Genomic DNA, 17,998 nt, shown 5'->3' on the forward strand with positions numbered 1-17,998 from the left:
TGACCTCTGTGGCAGCAATGATAATCAGTACGTACGGACAAGGGACTGGACTCACTGCAGACACCACAGCTATTATTGACTCCCACTAGTGCCTCAAAACAGGTAGAGGTAGAGGTGAGTGCATTCCTAAGAAAAACAACTGCCCACACCCAGTGTTGTTCATCTTCCTTTAAAAAAGTAACTAGTTACAATTACAAGTTACTTGTCCGAAAAAGTCGGCAGCTGAGGTGACGGTGGGGAGGTGAGCCAGACTCACTCCCTCCCAACCCATCACACTACACTGCTGCGGGCGGGAGACTTCAGGCGCGTGCATGCGCCAGCGTCACAACGTCGACACATGACCCAGAGCTGGCCTGTGACCCAATCACAGGCCAGCTCCATCCCGCCCTGTCCCTGACAGAGTGAGAGTCTGCCCGGACTGCCCCCCGCGCGCGCTCCTAGTAACTCGGTAACGCTGCCAAAGTAATGGCAACGGCGTTGCCAATGGGGTAATAGTAATCAGGTAGATTACTAGTTACCCCTTGAAGGGCAATCGTTACGTAACGGCGTTTATTTAAACACCGTTACTTACAACACTGCCCACACCACAGACTCTGACAATGGCATTAAGCCTAGTACACATAGGTTGAATGTCGGGTGGCCTCAGCCGTTCAATAGAAACCGGCTGACATTCGGCCCCTGTGTACTGCAGTCAGTCCGACAGAAGCTGGTCGAAAAAAGGTCTGTCATTATGGTGGGGGCAGTTTTCTATAGTTCAGCCCTGCTGGGTTAAACGGAAAAAAAAAATACTGGTGCGTAGCAGGCTTTTAATTGTTCTTTGCTTCTATACATTTATTATGGTACAGCAAACTGCACTTTCACGTTTACTCAGATTTAATACTGCTAAAGCCATAAACTGGAATCATTTTTCACTCCTCTATTTTGATACAGAGCAAATAGGAGAATTTCATTAAAAATAATTACTGAGTGTTGCAATATAAAAAAAAAAAAAAAAAGGTTGCTAGCCATTTGCTTTGGAAGTGAAGCATAAAAATGTGTGTTTTCTATGAGCATTTGCTTGGAAAGCAGGATGAGGTCTGTGGGTTATCAGCTTGTTGACTTTCTCTTAGCTTCCGTTCTTGTGGAGTTCTTCTGCCTCCAAGTGACTCTAACTGGCACTTTATTCAGCCACAGCAGAAGCTCTTACCACTAAATGCTCTTGTTTCTCAGCCTGGTCTTGTTGCTGTTTTTGCTCCTCGTTCTCATCTGGCAGGTTCTCCTCTCGCTCTTGTTCTGCCTCTTCAAATTCATCTTCCCCTTGGTTATTGGGATCATCTGCAGGGTTCACATCGTCTCCGGCAGCCTAGTGTACGTGCATAAATCATGTTACTAAAACACTGAAAATGCTTTTGTTACACTAGAGTAATGTGTTTTGTCTCCACTGGCTTCTCATTCTATACAAAAGACATTATCCTGGTTTATACTAAATAAAATACTGAACTTTAATTACACTAAAAGTTGTGATAAACAAACAAAACCTTTATTGAGTTTCAGAGCGTCTCAAAATTTGTATACTTAAAAAAAAAACACGTAATTAAGATTCATTTGTCTCATCTAGCATTACTTTAGTGTTCAGATTAAACTTAGAAAAGCAATCATCTATATTTTGCATCACAACAGATTGTTTTATAAACTGAAGGAACACAAATTTGCAATCCGATTCAGAAATGATGTCCTGTCTCACACTAAAGTGGAGTCAAATCAGAAGTGATTGTAATATCACCAGGTACATTAACAGACAAAGTAAATTAAAGTCTAACACCATTGGAGCTGCAGTACAATAAACAAACACAATCATTTAATCTGCGTATGTTTACCTACAAAAGAACCCCATTTACGGCATTGTGGCTTCAGACCTATAGACTACATTTAATTATTAATCACCTGCAGGTTACCATGGACTGACTACACACATTGTTTAAACTGGTGTTAGGTCGTCCATAAAAATGAGAGAAAGGTTGGATGCTCAACCTTGCATAAACTAAAATGCACAGTTCAGTCAATCTTTTGTGTTCATGGCTATGGACAGGAAAGCTGGGGGGGGGGGGGGGGGATTTGTCCTGTTGAGGAATAATAGCAATCAGAGAATGCTTGCCAATATGGCTGTTCAGTATCTTCTAAAAAATTCCAGGTGATGGTGTCTTTGGGTATTCACAGATAATGAATGATCATTATGGCTTCCAGAGAACTGGCAAAAGGAGAGATAGCTTGCAGTGATGGAACAAGACACTGAATCATGCAAGAGCTCTAATGAAGGGATAGGGCCCCTCGAAACATGTAAGTGGAGGTCCTTTGCTCCAGGATGCCATCCTGGTCCTCATCTAGGATATTACATCACAAGCTATTCTTTTTTATGACGGCTATATTGAAGTGGCAGTTTTTAAATCTGCATCTAGGGGTCTGACATCTAATTAGATATGAGTTACCCATGTTCTGATCAAGTCGCTTCTTTGTAAGTGCAATTATTCTATATTTTATTGATTATAAAGGCATTGTATCTGCAATATCTGGTGTGTTCTGTTTTGTTTTATCTAAAGTCTAGTTATATTTGCCTTTAGATATATATATAGCTTGCAAGGATGAGCAGGGAGCCTGGGCACCAGTGAGGCGTGTTACATTTGAAGATTACATTTTCTTTATGGACACAGCCTGCAGGTGTCCAGGTATCTTTACATCCACTAGACTACTTCCCTGCTAGGGGCGACTCTACCAATTTGACTTTACAGAATTGCTAGTTCTATTGTAGCACAGAGAAATGCAAAAATACATCTTTTTTGTTTTGTTTGAAGTAGACTAAACTGTAACCCTAATGAAAACATATGTGTAAACATCAATATAAATCAGTGGTCTTGATTCCAGGCAAAGTTTCAGTAGCCTTGCGAGCCTTTATAAATGAGGATACATTTCCTGATGCTAATCAATGAGAAAGATTACAGTACTTCATTAGTGGCCTCCATACATTTTAACTCACAGTTACTGCACTAACAACACTTAAGGGATAGTGACAAAGCTCATCTGTTTTTCAAATTATTCAATTTGCTGCAAAGCTTTTTATTAGCATTGTATGGCCATATGAATAGGGTGACTTATATTCAACGTGTCATCATGGCTTCTACTTAAGGTATCACCATATATCACACTTACATCTTGCCGTTCTCTGCTTGCAGGCTGCTGATCTATAGCTCCTTCCTCGTTTGCATTCTTAGCATTATTTTCTGCTTCTTCAGCTTCATCTTGATGATTCTCTCTTTCATATGCTGCAATGCAATGCCATGACATTAGATATATATTATATGACAACAATAATGCAGGTCTTGAAGGTTATGATTCATGTTTTACAGCATTAGGATTTTGCTGGTTTGGCTTGGTTCGGTGACTTTCCTCAGGCAAGCAATAAAAATTCACAGAAGCGTAGTCAATTTCTGTCAGTGTTGGAAAGCCAAGGGGGTACTTGTTATATGCTTAGCTGATGACTGTGGTAAATAAATGAGTGATAAGTAAGCGAATAAAAATGGGTGTGTCTAAATATAGATAGCCGATTTATTTTTTGCTCAACTCCAGCCAAAATCTAGAGAAGGGTTACAGCCCTTGTCAGGTATTTATTGCTGTCTGTGGCAATACAGATGAGATATCCTCACACTTCCTGTCAGAACAGAAAAAGATGGGAAATCTCTCCTATGGTAACACTAAAAACACCCTAATTCTAAACATTGCAGGTAAGTTAGATCTTGTATCCACTCCCCACTTCCTCTTGTCTGGTGTCGCATGGACAGGAAGAGGGAAAACATCTTCCTAATGGAGGTACAGACAAAAATCTAAATTTGACAAAAACATTTATTATTTCCCAATCTACCCAAAAAACGTTTCCTCTGGAGTCAAGCTTTACATTTAGTTAGGATATCCTGTGCATTTGGTTGATAACCCTAAAGCATGTTACACAGTCTGATAGAATATCACAATAATCATGTGAAAAAGTAGGTACGCCCCATTGAAATTGTTGACTTTTTCCAAATATATGGACAGGCAAACCTATGATCTTCATTCAAACAGAGCATACAGATAGATGTGATATACATGAATAAAATCACAAGCAAAATGTAACCTTTAAATAATTTATACATCAAAAATATCATTTTGATCACTCTTACCTGCACATTCTCTTCAGTTGTAAGAGGTTTGTAAGCTTTCTTGGATAAACAGTCCCATTTTAAATACCCTTCCCCCGCCTCATACAATTTCAATGAAATTCATATCATACCCTAGAAAATTGTCTATATCTATCTAGGTTCTATCTGCATAATTCCCAAAAGGTTCTTGTCATTGACGCCCAATCTGGAACACCTAATTTCATGGATTTGAAGTGGTGGGAAATGTAGAATGTACTTAATTCTTTCCACATTTTCACTAATTTAGATTATAAGAATGAATACATAGGGCCAGATTCAGATACATTTACGTTGCTCCACGGCAGCGTAATGTATCCCATTTACGTTACAACGCCCCAGGTTTACAGCATAAGTACCTGATTCACAAAGCTCTTACCTGTAAACTTGCGGCGGTGTAACGTAAATCTGCTCGGCGCAAGCTCGCCTTATTCAAATGGGGCGGGCACCATTTAAATTAGGCGCATTCCCGCGCTGAACGTACTGCGCATGCTCCGTCGGGAAAATTACCCGCCGTGCATTGCGCTAAATGACGTCGCATGGACGTCGTTTAGACGTTAACGTAAATGGCGTCCAGCGCCATTCACGGACGACTTACGCAAACAACGTGATTTTTTAATTTTCGACGCGGGAACGACGGCCATACTTAACATTGCTTAGAACACCTAGGGCTCAGCTCTAATTTTACGACGCGTATCTCGACGGAAACAACGTAAAGTTAGAGCGACGGTAACGCGGACGTTCGTGGATCGCCGTAACTAGTCATTTGCATATTCTACGCCGTCCGCAATGGCCTCGCCACCTAGCGACCGGCATAGAATTGCATCCTAAGATCCGACAGTGTAAGCCAATTACACCTGTCGGATCTTAGGGCTATCTATGCGTAACTGATTCTATGAATCAGCCGCATAGTTAGGACGGGCGGATCACAGAGATACGACGGCGTATCAGGAGACACGCCGTCGTATCTCTTTTTTGAATCTGGCCCATAGTATCTCACTGTTATCTGTATGTACTGTTCAGATTAGGATCTAATATTTGCCTGCTCAAAGAGTCAACATTTTTCATGAGGTGTACTTACCTTTTCACATAACTGTATATCAGAAAAATATACAGCTTATAGCTAAACATGTGCTACAGGGACTGAGTATTACAGATGTGCTATCCTTTGTTTTATTTATGTAAGAATATTCCATTATCTAGGCAAATATAATTCATGAGTATTCATGATTGTACTGGCAAACAGCATGCTCCCTTATAAATAATGAGAACTGAAAACTGTCCCCTGAATGCCTTGCACCATGCCTATTGATAGTCAAAAGTGGCTTGAAGTTATCTAATTCAGCTTAGGGCCATAATCCATGGTATGGGATTTATTACAAAAAGAAGGGAGAATTTAACAGAAGACATTTCTAATGAAAGCTTGTAGTGACAGTGAATATACATATTCAAAGACAGAAGCACAATATTTATATCAGGATGATACTTAGATTAATGGATACTAAATACAATGTGTATTTGATTGGCCTTTGATAAAACATAAAATCTTTGATTCAATCCCCTTGACTTATTGTAGTGTAGAAAAAAATGAGTTAGAGCCTCAGAAATCAGAACCAGTGGAATATACGAGTACTAGCCAATCATCTCAATGTCTTGCACCCAGCTTTAGCCATTCGTTTGACTGCCCAGCAGAATACATGAGCATACCCACTGAGACTGCAGAGGGAACTGGCAATACCTTATGGAAGATTGGGTAAGGTTTTCCAACCCGTCTGTTTTACAAACATGATGCAAAGTATGTCAGAAACTACTGAGGAAATCTGTAAATGATCATATAATTAAAGGATATTACATGGTATTTAAGATGAACAGGACACTGATCGAACTATCATGATCTCTATGTTTTGGTCACTTATTTTTTAACCATATAAATGTCTTTTGATTGGCAGCTGTGCAGATCAAAAGACAGTTTTTGCAAAACACCTTCTAGCCTTTTTTTTCCTGAAATCTTCCTAAGGGCATAAACAACATATACTTCAATAAAGCACAGCAGGTCTGCTGTTAACATTCATCTAAGTGAAAGGGTAACACCTCATGAGGATCCAAAGGGAAGCATTATCGGACAGTCATTAAGTTCCTGTTATATATTACCTTGTTTAAGTCCATTCATTTTAGTCCTTTAGGGCCGCTTCATTCGCCCCACACAAGGGCCGTAGTCTGTTAGCAAAGTATTTCAATGGGGCCATAGATGGATTCATGCAGGCAGCATGCACAAGATCAATTTATTTCAGTTACTGTCTTTGCTGAATGTATACTAATAAAAGGTAAGAAGATCTTTTTTTTTTTCCTCAGATTCTGTTGTGCTGTACTGTGAGGATTAAATAGAGACTGTCCTCTCTGCACTGCAGCACTGTTATAAATGTAACCAGACAACACAACCAAATATTTCATGTGCAACAAATAAAAACTGCTCAAATACACAAAAAGGAAAACTATATACAACCAGCCATCTGTACTTGTCACTGACTGATTTGTAGCTTACCAAATGCTAATAATTTTATGTAGAATAGCTAAAAAAATCGTAGACAAAAATAAAATGGGTACAATACATGACTTTATATTAATAATACTACTAACTTACGTTAGATATACAAGATTTAAACTCTCAATTCATTCTGAATTAATTAACTATCAATTAAGTTACCCCTAGAAAGGAAATTGACGTCTTGATGCTTACACATGCTTTGTCCATTTGAAGAATTTTCCCTTGAAAGAAATTCTATGGGGGTAATTTACTAGAGGGGTAGCAAAGCACTAAGCAAGGTGAAGCTTGTGTTTACTGCAGTGATCTTATTAGATGCAAGAAAATCATACTGTGTTTTTTTTTTTTTAAATCCCTTGTATATCATTGGGTATTCAAAGTGAACATAGTTTCACCTTTTTCGCTAAGCTAGGAGCTGGCATTCATTGATAGTAAACAGGCATTTTTGGGTGGATTGTTGGTCCCTGAAAATGCCCCAAAACTGCCTCATACATACACATCAAATGCAATTAATAGCCACAGTACCCACAAAGTGCCATGGCATGTAAAAAGGAGGCATTTTGACTAATCTGAAAATGTCATATCTTTAAGTACATTACAGGAGAAAGTATTTATAGACCTTGAGTTATTGGCCTGTACCTTCTTGTGATTGAACATCTGCAAGCTTTTGAGGACACCCAAACTGTCTGCCTTCCCTATAATCCTACCGACTCTGGGAGTCCTCAGTTTTGTAGCAAGTAATGCAGAGTAACTAAGGAATGGAAGAGAGGGTGGTCTCCAGATATTGAATTTACAGGTAGGTCAAAATCCACTTTAATCATATACTGTAGTACCGGATATAGGCAAAGTATTCATAGAACCTGGGACATCTATAAGCAATTAATGAGAAAGGTGAGCAACAACTAGGCAAACAGAAATGTGCCAATAGGCTCAACAAGGGTCAACAGACCCAACTTCAGAGTGTCACTGCAAGAACATTGCAGGCAAAAGCTGCATCCATAGAGGACTTTGAAAAGGTATTAACAGAGAACCAGGTGGTGATCTTACTAAGCTGTGTTACAGAGGCAAGGTGTCGGAAAGCCCAGGAACCTCCCACAGATCTGATGAAATTAGCGCACAAGAGCGCAGGAAATGTGTCCTTGCAGTGTAAGCATGTATTTGTTCATGAACAATGAATGACTTTAAAGATTTTGCAGGTCATTTTGTACTCAAAGGGGCTTGGTGAGACAGAAAAAAAAACAGAACAATGCCAAGGCATTAACAGACAGTGAGACTTTTCCACATTAACATGCATGTTGCGAAAAAGCTCCCTCTTGAATTATATGGAAGTTTGCAGAATAAAAATCTTCTGCAGCCAATACAGCATCCAGGTTCTTTTCATTCCCGTCTGTATCTGCCTAGGCAGGCATGTCAGGATCTCAGGCAGAGACATGGGAGTAGGAGAATGGGTCTGGCATTTCTGAGCCCTGAACAGAGAAGGCTGCTAAAGCCATTATTTGTTTAAAGAATTGTGACATTGATGCAGAGAGTTCTGATTTTGTCAGGCAGGCCCGTTTGTTGCATGGCTCAAATAGAGCTTATGTTAAAATTGATTGCTGGCCATAACATTATGTATTAATGAAATTAGTGAAATAGATTTTTATTTTGTGGTATATTGAATGTGATATTGTATTCAATGGATTTTTGGCACCCTTGTATAAATAAAGAATGTGAAATAAATAAATAAATGGCTGACGGTACTCGTAGTCTAATCAGTCACAAGAAACGGTGCATGAATGATATGCCTACTAAGCCACACTATTTTAGAATTGTGATAGCAAGTTCAGGGAGAGGATCCCCCAAGTGCTGTCATGGGGGGGGAGATCAGAGGGAAAGGGGGTGCATGCTAAACATGTTACATATTACATCCAAAATATGGTTGTAACATGTAACATGTATAGAAAGGTGAACTTAACTTATCCTTTAAAGTAAATCTAAAGGGAAAACTTTTTCTTTTCATTTTATATAGGGTAAGCGAGGGTTATAACCTCTGTCAGGCTACAGAAAGGAAAAGAGAGAGTAAACAGGAAGAGAGCGGAAATCCCTCCAAAGTGAAGGAATCCTGGAGTATCACCAAGGTCATAAGATCTGATGTCCCAATCCAGAATTCAGGATTTTCTTTTACTTTAAATAATAACGGTAAACAGGACAAATAGGAAGGGTGAATCTCCCTAAAAGGGGGCACAGACAGCAAAAAAATTCTGACAGGTGTTCTAATGTTTCTCCACTCTATCCAAAGCTAAAAAAAAGTTTTGCTTTTTGTTATACTTTAAGAATAGGAGGATCGTGTTGTTGCTGGAAAAGGATTTGCTGTAAGCTGTGTAATTACAGTATTAGCATACATGACTGTCACAACTCACTGGTTACACCTTTGCCTAAGATGCAGAATTCTAATATTGGTAAGATTTACAATTCCATTTATAACATACTGGCATGATGTACAAACATATTCTGTAATGGTTCAGCAACAAACTGTGAATGTGTACAATTATAAATAATACACAAACATTACTTTGTTCTCAGCAGGAGCAATTTTATGAAATCAGTAGGCCTATGTGCACTATCATAAGTTGGGCTCTAGATGCAGAGGAAAAGAAAATGCAGTGCATGAAAGTAGACATGGTTTACATTGTGCTAAATATTGAGTGTGGCTTAAAAGGGTGTGGTTAGTCTGAGATGGTAATGAACTTCAATACCTTAATCAGAGCTGGACCATGGAGCAATGGAAGATGGTGGCCTGGTCTGATGAAACAAGTTTGCTTTTACAGCATGTGAATGACCGGGTGCATGTTCATCTCTTACACTGTACTTGGAAAAAATAGCTGTAAGGCAAGGTACAAGGTTTGCATGCTTCAGTAAGGATATCACCAGAAGGTGGTGCTATTGCAGAGCTTTTTGGGGCAGAAGTGGTCAGACGTTGTGACAGCGTGGTGTGTGAGGAAGGGGAGACCAGAGGACCGGACCCCCCTGTGACTGAGAGTAGCAGTGGGTGACCGGGATACCGTAATGCCACGTACAGACAATCGGACATTCTGACAACAAAACCATGTATTTTTTTTTTCCCGACGGATGTTGGCTCAAACTTGTCTTGCATACACACGGTCGCACAAATGTTGTCGGAAAATTCTGATCGCCAAGAATGCGGTCACGTGCAACAAGTACGACGGCACTAGAAAAGTAGAAGTTTGGTGAGCGATGATTCGCGCTTTTCAGCCTCATGCTTTTTAGTCCATTACAGCGTGAAGAATGTGCTATCTCCATTAGGAACGCAAGTTTTACCAGACTGAACACTTCCGTTTCGTACTTGATTCAGAGCATGCGTGAAATTTTGTGTGTCGAAATTGTGTACACACGCTCGGAATTTACAAGAACGGATTTTGTTGTCGGAAAATTTGAGAACCAGCTCTTAAATTTTTGTTGTCGCAAATTCCGACAGAAAATGTCCGATGGGGCCTACACGCAGTTGAAACTTCTGTCCAAAAGCTCCCATCGAATATTTGTTGTCGGAAATTACGAACGTGTGTACGTGGCATAAGAGGAAGGGGAGACCAGAGGACCAGACCCCCCCGTGACCCGGTAGCGGGTGACCCAGGAACCCAGCAGTGGCATGAGAGGGTCATTGTGGTGGTGGAGAGGTAGTAACTGGGGACAGTAATCATCCCACAGACGTGGACAGAGCAGGCGGGAGGAAATCCAGCGGGACTGGGAGGTGGAATGCTGACCAAGAGAGGCGGGGGGTAAGTGAGCTGCAGACCGGAGGGGGAGTGTAACAGAAGGAATAGAGGAGCAGCGGGACAGAAGGGAGTACCTGTGTATTGTGGAGATTGTGAATACCTGCGTATTGTGAGTACCTGTGTATTGTGAGTATTGTGGGATCCTCGGTAATTGTGAGAACCTGTGCATTGTGAGTGCCTGTGTATTGTGAGGATTGTGAGTACCCGTGTATTGTGAGGATTGTGAGTACCCGTGTATTGTGAGGATTGTGAGTACCCGTGTATTGTGAGGATTGTGAGTACCCGTGTATTGTAAGTACCTGTGTAGAGTGCTGTGAGTGCCCGAATGCTGTGAGTACCCGAGTGCACAAATGCTGTGAGTACCCGAGTGCACAAATGCTGTGAGTACCCGAGTGCACAAATGCTGTGAGTACCCGAGTGCACAAATGCTGTGAGTACCCGAGTGCACAAATGCTGTGAGTACCCGAGTGCACAAATGCTGTGAGTACCCGAGTGCACAAATGCTGTGAGTACCTGTGTATGTGAGTATCTGTGTATGTGAGTATCTGTGTATTGTATTGTTGAGTATTAGTGTCAGGAAGCTAGTTGTTAGTTAATTGGACAGAGCATAATTCCCAATCCCCATTAATTTAGTAGGTACGATGACCGGCGGGGATGAAGATGTGACTCTGTGTACATCTTGCGGCATTTATGCGTTCCTTGATCATCTGTTCGAGGGTGAATTCTGCTGTGCAAAATATAAGCATGTTGATTCCCTGGAAGCCCAGGTTCTGAATATACTTGGCAGGTGCAGGCAGGGGCCAGCACAGAGATGGGTGGAGACAAAGTTATGCAGGCACCAGAGAAGAGTAGATGGGTGACAGTCAGAAAGAGTAGAGGGAAAAGAGTCAGGGTGGCCAATCCTGAGCGGAACCATCCCAATAAGTACGCCCGTTGCGTGACATTGGTGAAACCAGTCAGGGACCAGCATTGCTGGAGCAGAGTTATGCCCCTAGCTGCCAGGGGAAGAACTCCTCCAGTGAGAGTGGGGGGGGGATGAGCCAAGGGGAAGGAAAGATAGATTTTGGTGGTAGGGGACTCAATTCTCAGAAGGACAGAGATGGCAATCTGTCACAAGGATCTGAAGCGCCAAACTGTATTGCCCCATACACACGATAATTTTTCGGCATGTAGAAAAAACAATGTTTTTTCCAACTTCATCATTAAAACGACGTTGCCCACACACAGTCTTAAAAAAATGCTCTAGCAAAGCGCGGTGACGTACAACACGTACCACGGCACTATAAAGGGGAAGTTCCATTCGGATGATGTCACCCTTTAGCTGATTTCGTGTTCGTAAAAGACGATTCACGCTTTTCTGTCTGTTACAGCGTGATGAATATGCTTACTCCATTGCGAACGGTAGTTTGACCAGAACGAGCGCTCCCGTCTCATAACTTGCTTCTGAGCATGCGCAGGTTTTTAACATCGTTTTAGCCCACACACGATCATTTTTCACAAACCCGAAAAACAAATTTTTTTTTGTCGTTTTTCAGAACCCGAAAAATGATGTGAAGCCCACACACGATCATTTTAAATGACATTTTTTTAAAACGTTGTTTTTTACATGCCGAAAAATGAACGTGTGTACGCGGCATTTGTTGTGTACTGGGCGCTCGGGTTCGGCACATCACAGATCTGGTGGACAGATTACTGGGGGGGGGGAGCTGGGGATTTAAACTAGGCCTACAGGTGGAGGGTCCAGACATAGAGATAGCCAGTGTGGAACATATTTCAGTGGGTAGTATTGGGGGCATTAGTGGTAGGTTGACTCAAACACCTAAACCCAATGTAAATATAGCAACAAGTCCTATTAGCAACTACAGAGGCGGGACTAAGATCACAGTTTGGAATTTCATGGGTCAGATGGTAAATGCACCAACAAGAAACAATGCGTTACTAGACCTACTGATTACTAACAATACAAGCTTAATCGCGGATGTAGAAATACGGGGCAACTTAGGAAAACAGCGATCACAGGTGAATTAGTATCAGCATGAATCACACAAATAGGAAACAAGAGAAAGACAAAGACACTGAATTTCAAAAGAGCCAACTTCCAGAAACTACGCTCCTTGCTAGAAGATACTAAATGGGATAAAATCCTAGGAACAAAGAACACGGAGGGATAATGGTTGTGCTTTAGGAGCATATTAAATAAAGGTATTAGCCAGTGCATCCCAAAGGGTAATACATTTAAAAGAGCTAATAAAAGCCCTGGGTGGCTTAACGCCAATGTAAAAATTTATATAAATGCAAAGGAAAAAGCCTTAAAAAAATACAAGGCTGAGGGGTCATCACCAGCATTCTAACTGTACAAAGAATGCAATAAGAAATATAATGGTGTAATCAGAGCGGCTAAGATAGAACACGAAAGGCACATAGCGGAGGAGATTAAAAAAGATCCCAAGAAATTCTTTAAGTACAAAAATAGTAAAAGAGGGAGGACAGAACAGATTGGCCCCATAAAGAATGATAAAGGGAATCTGGTCACTAACAATAGTGAGATGGCAAAGGTTTTGAATGTATGTCATGGATATGCAGTAATGTTTGTCTGTTAGCTTACCTCCTCCATGTGTTCACCTTAGAGGCCAGCCACTCTCACTTGGTGCTTAAGTAATCTCTCCTCTAGCTTGGGCTTCACCCCAGGCACTATCAGGGAACTTTATATTAACCTGTGCACTGCAAGCCAGCCATGCTGATCAACAGTGTTTGTTTGGCTATTGTGTGTTTGGGTTCCTGCTTGCCGTGTGCTACATATGTCTCTGTTTTACCAATCGTGGCTTGTTCTCGACTATCCCTGTCTGCTTGTGACCTTGACCTTTGGTGTGTCCTTTGTTTATCCTTGTCTGCCAGTCACCCAGACCTTTGGCTTATCCCCTCACTATCTCTTGTATCCTGAGCTGCTGCTTCCCCTCTATCCTCTATAGCCTACTGTGAGCGTGAGCTGGGGGACTCTGGGGGCAGCGACCTGGATCCAGTTGCAGCCCAGTCCATCCTCACCACTAGAGGCTCTGGTGAACACCTGCTGGATCTTAGACTCCACGCCCTGGGGAATCTTAGGCTTTAGCTCCCTGTGGGATCCCTGTTAGTGCTCCAGTTCCTTAGCCACCCAGTGTTCCGTCCGCAGCAGTCAGCCGCAGGGTCCACTACCTTAGCGGTGCACTCCTGACCCCAAAGGTGTGCATCTATCACCTGGCCTCAAGTGACCTGACAATGTATTCTTCTGATTTAGGGGGCTTTCAGTAACCAAAACTGCAATGTTTATCTTAATGACACATCACAGGAAGCACCCTCATGGTTAACAGAGGATACAATTAGAAACAGATTTGAAAAACTTAACATAAATAAGTCACCGGGACCAAATGGCTTGCACATGAAGGTTCTTAAGGAACTCAGTCAAGTAATTGCCAGACCGTTGTTTTCTAATTTTTACGAACAGTCTACAGGCGGTACCCTAGTTACAAAAATCGGACTTACAAATGACTCCTGCTTACAAACAGAGGGAGACAATAGGAAGTGGGAGGAAATTTACCCCTAGGAAGGGAAATTCACTCCTGTAAGAGTTATTATGAGAAGAAGTTATCACCAATTCTTGTTTCCACAACAACCCCAAAATTTCAAAACCCAATTGTCATTGGGAAAGAAAGTGAGGTGATATCTTCTGAACAGGGGCACAGACAGAAAAACAAACATTACAGGGGTGTTAACCCTTCCCTATGCTAACCAAGAAGCTTAAAAATAATTTTTCTGGCTGGAGCTACACAAACATGCACCTGTTCCGACTTACAAACAGATTCAACTTTAGAACAAACCTACAGATCCCATCTTGTTTGTAACCCGGGGACCCCGTCTGTACTGACTGGTATGGTACCAGCTGATTGGAGAAAAGCCAATGTAGCACTTTAAAATAGAACCAATATATATCACTGGGAACTACAGACCAGTTAGCCTAACATCAATAATATGCAAGCTCTTGGAAGGGATTATAAGGGACTATATACAAGATTTTAGTAATGAAAAGTGTATATTTAGCAGTAATCAGCTCTGTTCCGGCTGCACCTGGAGTATGCTGTCCTGTTCTGGGCTCCAGTCCTCAGGAAGGATGTGCTGGAAATGGAGATTACAGAGAAGGGCATCAAAGCTAATAAAGGGACTGGAGGATCTTTATTATGAGGAAAGATTACAAGCACTGAATTCATTCTCTCTGGAGAAGAGAGGCTTGGTAGGGTATACGATTTCAATGTACAAATACAAAACTTTTCAGTGAAAGTGCATTTTAAAAAATTGTGCCCATTCACTGAAGTGAGAGGAAAAGCGATTTAACCGGAAATTGCGTAGAGGGTTCTTTACGATAAGAGCCCCCCGCCCGCAGACCCCCACAACCACCGGGCAAGGGTTGTGGGGATGAGGCCCTTGTCCCCATCAACATGGGGACATCCTCCCCATGTTGAGGGCATGTGGCCTGGTACGGTTTAGGAGAGGGGGGCCACACTTTGTCCCCCCCTCTTTTCTGCGGCCAGCCAGGTTAACGTGCTCGGATAAGGGGTCTGGTGTGAATTTTTGGGGGAACTCCACGCCATTTTTGTGGCAATTTGGGGTGGAGTTCCCCTTAAAATCCACACCAGACCTGAAGGGTCTGGAATGGATATTTGGGGGGAACCCCACGTAATTTTTTTTTTAATTGACGGCGGGGTTTTCCTTAATATCCATTCCAGACCTGATAATGAAATTTGGGGGGACCCCCACACAATTTTTTTTTTTTTATGAATGAATTCTCTCTGAATTGCCAGAGCCAACCATTCATTATAGCCGCAAGTCTGGTTTTAAAATACTTTTTTTCCTTTCAGAAATTACACTTTGTGCAGGGACAGTTCTATGTACTGGAAACATGCGCTATTTCACATGCTAACTTTACACCCCCCCTAGGTACGAAATTTAAAGGAATATTTAATGTTTCACTTTTAGCATTATTAAATTCACTGCTCCCGAAAAAACGTCCGTTTTTAAAACTTTTTTTTGCATTGATACATGTCCCCTGGGACAGGACCCAGGTCCCCAAACACTTTTTAGGACAATAAATTGCATATTAGCCTTTAAAAATTAGCACTTTAGATTTCTCCCATAGACTTTAACAGGATGTTCCGCGGCTTTTCGAATTTGCCGCGAACACCCCTAATTGTTCGTTGTTCGCCGAACAGGCGAACAGGCAATGTTCGAGTCGAACATGAGTTTGACTCGAACTCGAAGCTCATCCCTACCTACCAGCTATGTAACTATGCCACCAGGATGCAGTATGAAATGAAGACAAGCCAGAGGAGGCAGTGTGATACTTTGAGCAATAATATGCTTGAAAACCTTGGTCCTGCCATTCATGTGGATGTTACTTGACATGTAAAACCTACTTAAACATTGTTGCTGACCAAGTGCACTCCTTCATGGAAACAGTTTTCTCTGAGGGCATTGGCCTCTTTCGGCAAGATAATGTGCCCTGCCACACTGCAAAAATGGTTTAAGAATGGTTTGAAAAGGAGAACAAGTTTGAAGTTTTGATTTGGCCTCCAAATTCTCCAGATCTCAGTCCAAACGGGCATCTATGATGGAAAAACAAGTCTGATCTATGGAGGTTCCATCTCGCAACTTACAGGAATTCAAAGATCTGCCACTGACGGCATGGTGCCAGATATCACAGCATACATTCAGAAGTCTAGTGATATCTATGCCTCGACAGGTCAGGGCTGTTTAGGCATTGTAACAGACATATGCATGCTGCCGGGACAGTTATAATCTTCATGCAGGGAGGACTACAAGGAACTGCATGGCTTGTCACAATTGGATGTACCACATTGTATTCTGAGCTCAAAGGGTTAATTGGACAAGTCTCTTTCATTGCTGAATGCTAATGTCCCCTTCGCATAGCTAATGAACTCTCTCTTGTGTAGGTAACAGCCCCCCTATGAGGTGTATGCTGATGGGGATTATGTGTGAGTGATAATTGTTTTAAAGGTTAATTGAATTCTATTGAGAAAGGAATGTGCCTGGCCAGAAAATGTTAAGTGGTTTGCGGTGCCGAAGCGTCTAGAGACTGGTCAAGTGATTAATTCAAGGAGATGTCATTGTTTCAGGGGATCTGTGTTGAAGCCCCCTACTGGGTGAAGGGGGGGGCGGAAACTGTCATTGTTCTTGTAACAGTTGTAAGCAGATATAAGCAGGTGAAATATGCCAAATAAAGTCAGTCTGCTTGACCCTTCAAACGTAGCCCGTCTCGTTTCTTGGAAGGGCGTTCGATGGGATATACCGGCGGTACCTGCATATCATAACTTGTCAGCAAAAAGGACGTCTCCAACGGCCGATACCCCTCACTACCAGTGGGTAGCCGTTACAGGCATATTCCATATTAGGTGGGTGGTTATAAAGTTATGGCTGATTGGTAAACACTGGAAGCAGTAAAAGGGTTAAAGTTGATAAAATAAAATAAAAAAGAAGGGTTATAACACAACTGCTGGTGTAGATCAGTCCTTGCCTGGACAACATGGGAATAACAGACATGAAAGTAGGGTCTTGGTCATACTATGTACAGTAAGGCCTCGTACACGACCGAGGAACTCGACGGGCGAAACACATCGTTTTCCTCGTTGAGTTCCTTGTTAGGCTGTCGAGGAACTCGACAAGCCAATTTTCTCCATTCCCGTCAAGGAAATAGAGAAAATGCTCTCTTTTTGGATCGTCGAGTTTCTCGACAGTTTCCTCGACGAAAATGTACACACGACCGGTTTCCTCTGCAAAAAAATATCTCCCAGCAAGTTTCTTGCTGGTTTTTGCCGAGAAACTCGGTCGTGTGTACGAGGCTTAACCGGTGTTTTTTCATGCTAGCTATACACAGGTCACTGAAAGAAAGTAATTGTCTCCTATGTGTACCCTTAAAGCATAACTCCACTTTAAATGTCCCTTTAAATCATTTGTTTGGGTCAAGCTAGCACAAACTACTTCATGCACTAACAGGCGAACTTGATGGGCATGCTGTATGAACTATATGTAGCCTCAGCTATGTACACCGTATAAAGAGCTGTGTTGTGGCAGTGAGATGGGGACTTCCTGTCTCACTCCCAGGCCTAAAAGGAATCATTTCACTGTGCTTATGTGATCATCATTATTATCATGGTGATATTAGGTACTGTGGCTGTATCATTCACAGGGCTGCAGACATTGTTTGCACTGTATACTATTACTACTCTGCAGCCTTTTTCTCACTCCAGTACTGTACACATGTTAGAGACTTACCAGAAAATACATTTGCCTGGAACCCAAATCCCCCCCCCCCCCCGCTAGCACATCACTGTGCCACCTCCTCATGGTTCTAACTCAGTTCTCAGACACAGCCTTGAACTTCGCACTTACTGAGGGGGAGAGGCAGATATATCACTCCACAAAGTCTGCTAGTG

At 41.9% G+C, this 17,998-nt stretch overlaps 1 protein-coding gene across 3 annotated transcripts in view; it reads right to left on the reverse strand.

The window, feature by feature from the left end:
• Positions 1–17,998, reverse strand: part of GOLIM4 (golgi integral membrane protein 4) — a 157,197-nt gene that overhangs the window by 32,642 nt on the left and 106,557 nt on the right. For all 3 annotated transcript variants that reach the window (XM_040349312.1, XM_040349311.1, XM_040349310.1), the window contains 2 exons: positions 3,184–3,296; positions 1,187–1,342 (listed from right to left, as the gene is read on the reverse strand). In XM_040349312.1, coding sequence (XP_040205246.1) covers positions 1,187–1,342; positions 3,184–3,296 — 269 coding nt within the window. The remainder of the gene's footprint in view (positions 1–1,186; positions 1,343–3,183; positions 3,297–17,998) is intronic.

This window comes from Rana temporaria, chromosome 4, assembly GCF_905171775.1.
Source record: "Rana temporaria chromosome 4, aRanTem1.1, whole genome shotgun sequence".
NCBI classification, from domain to species: Eukaryota; Metazoa; Chordata; class Amphibia; order Anura; family Ranidae; genus Rana; species Rana temporaria.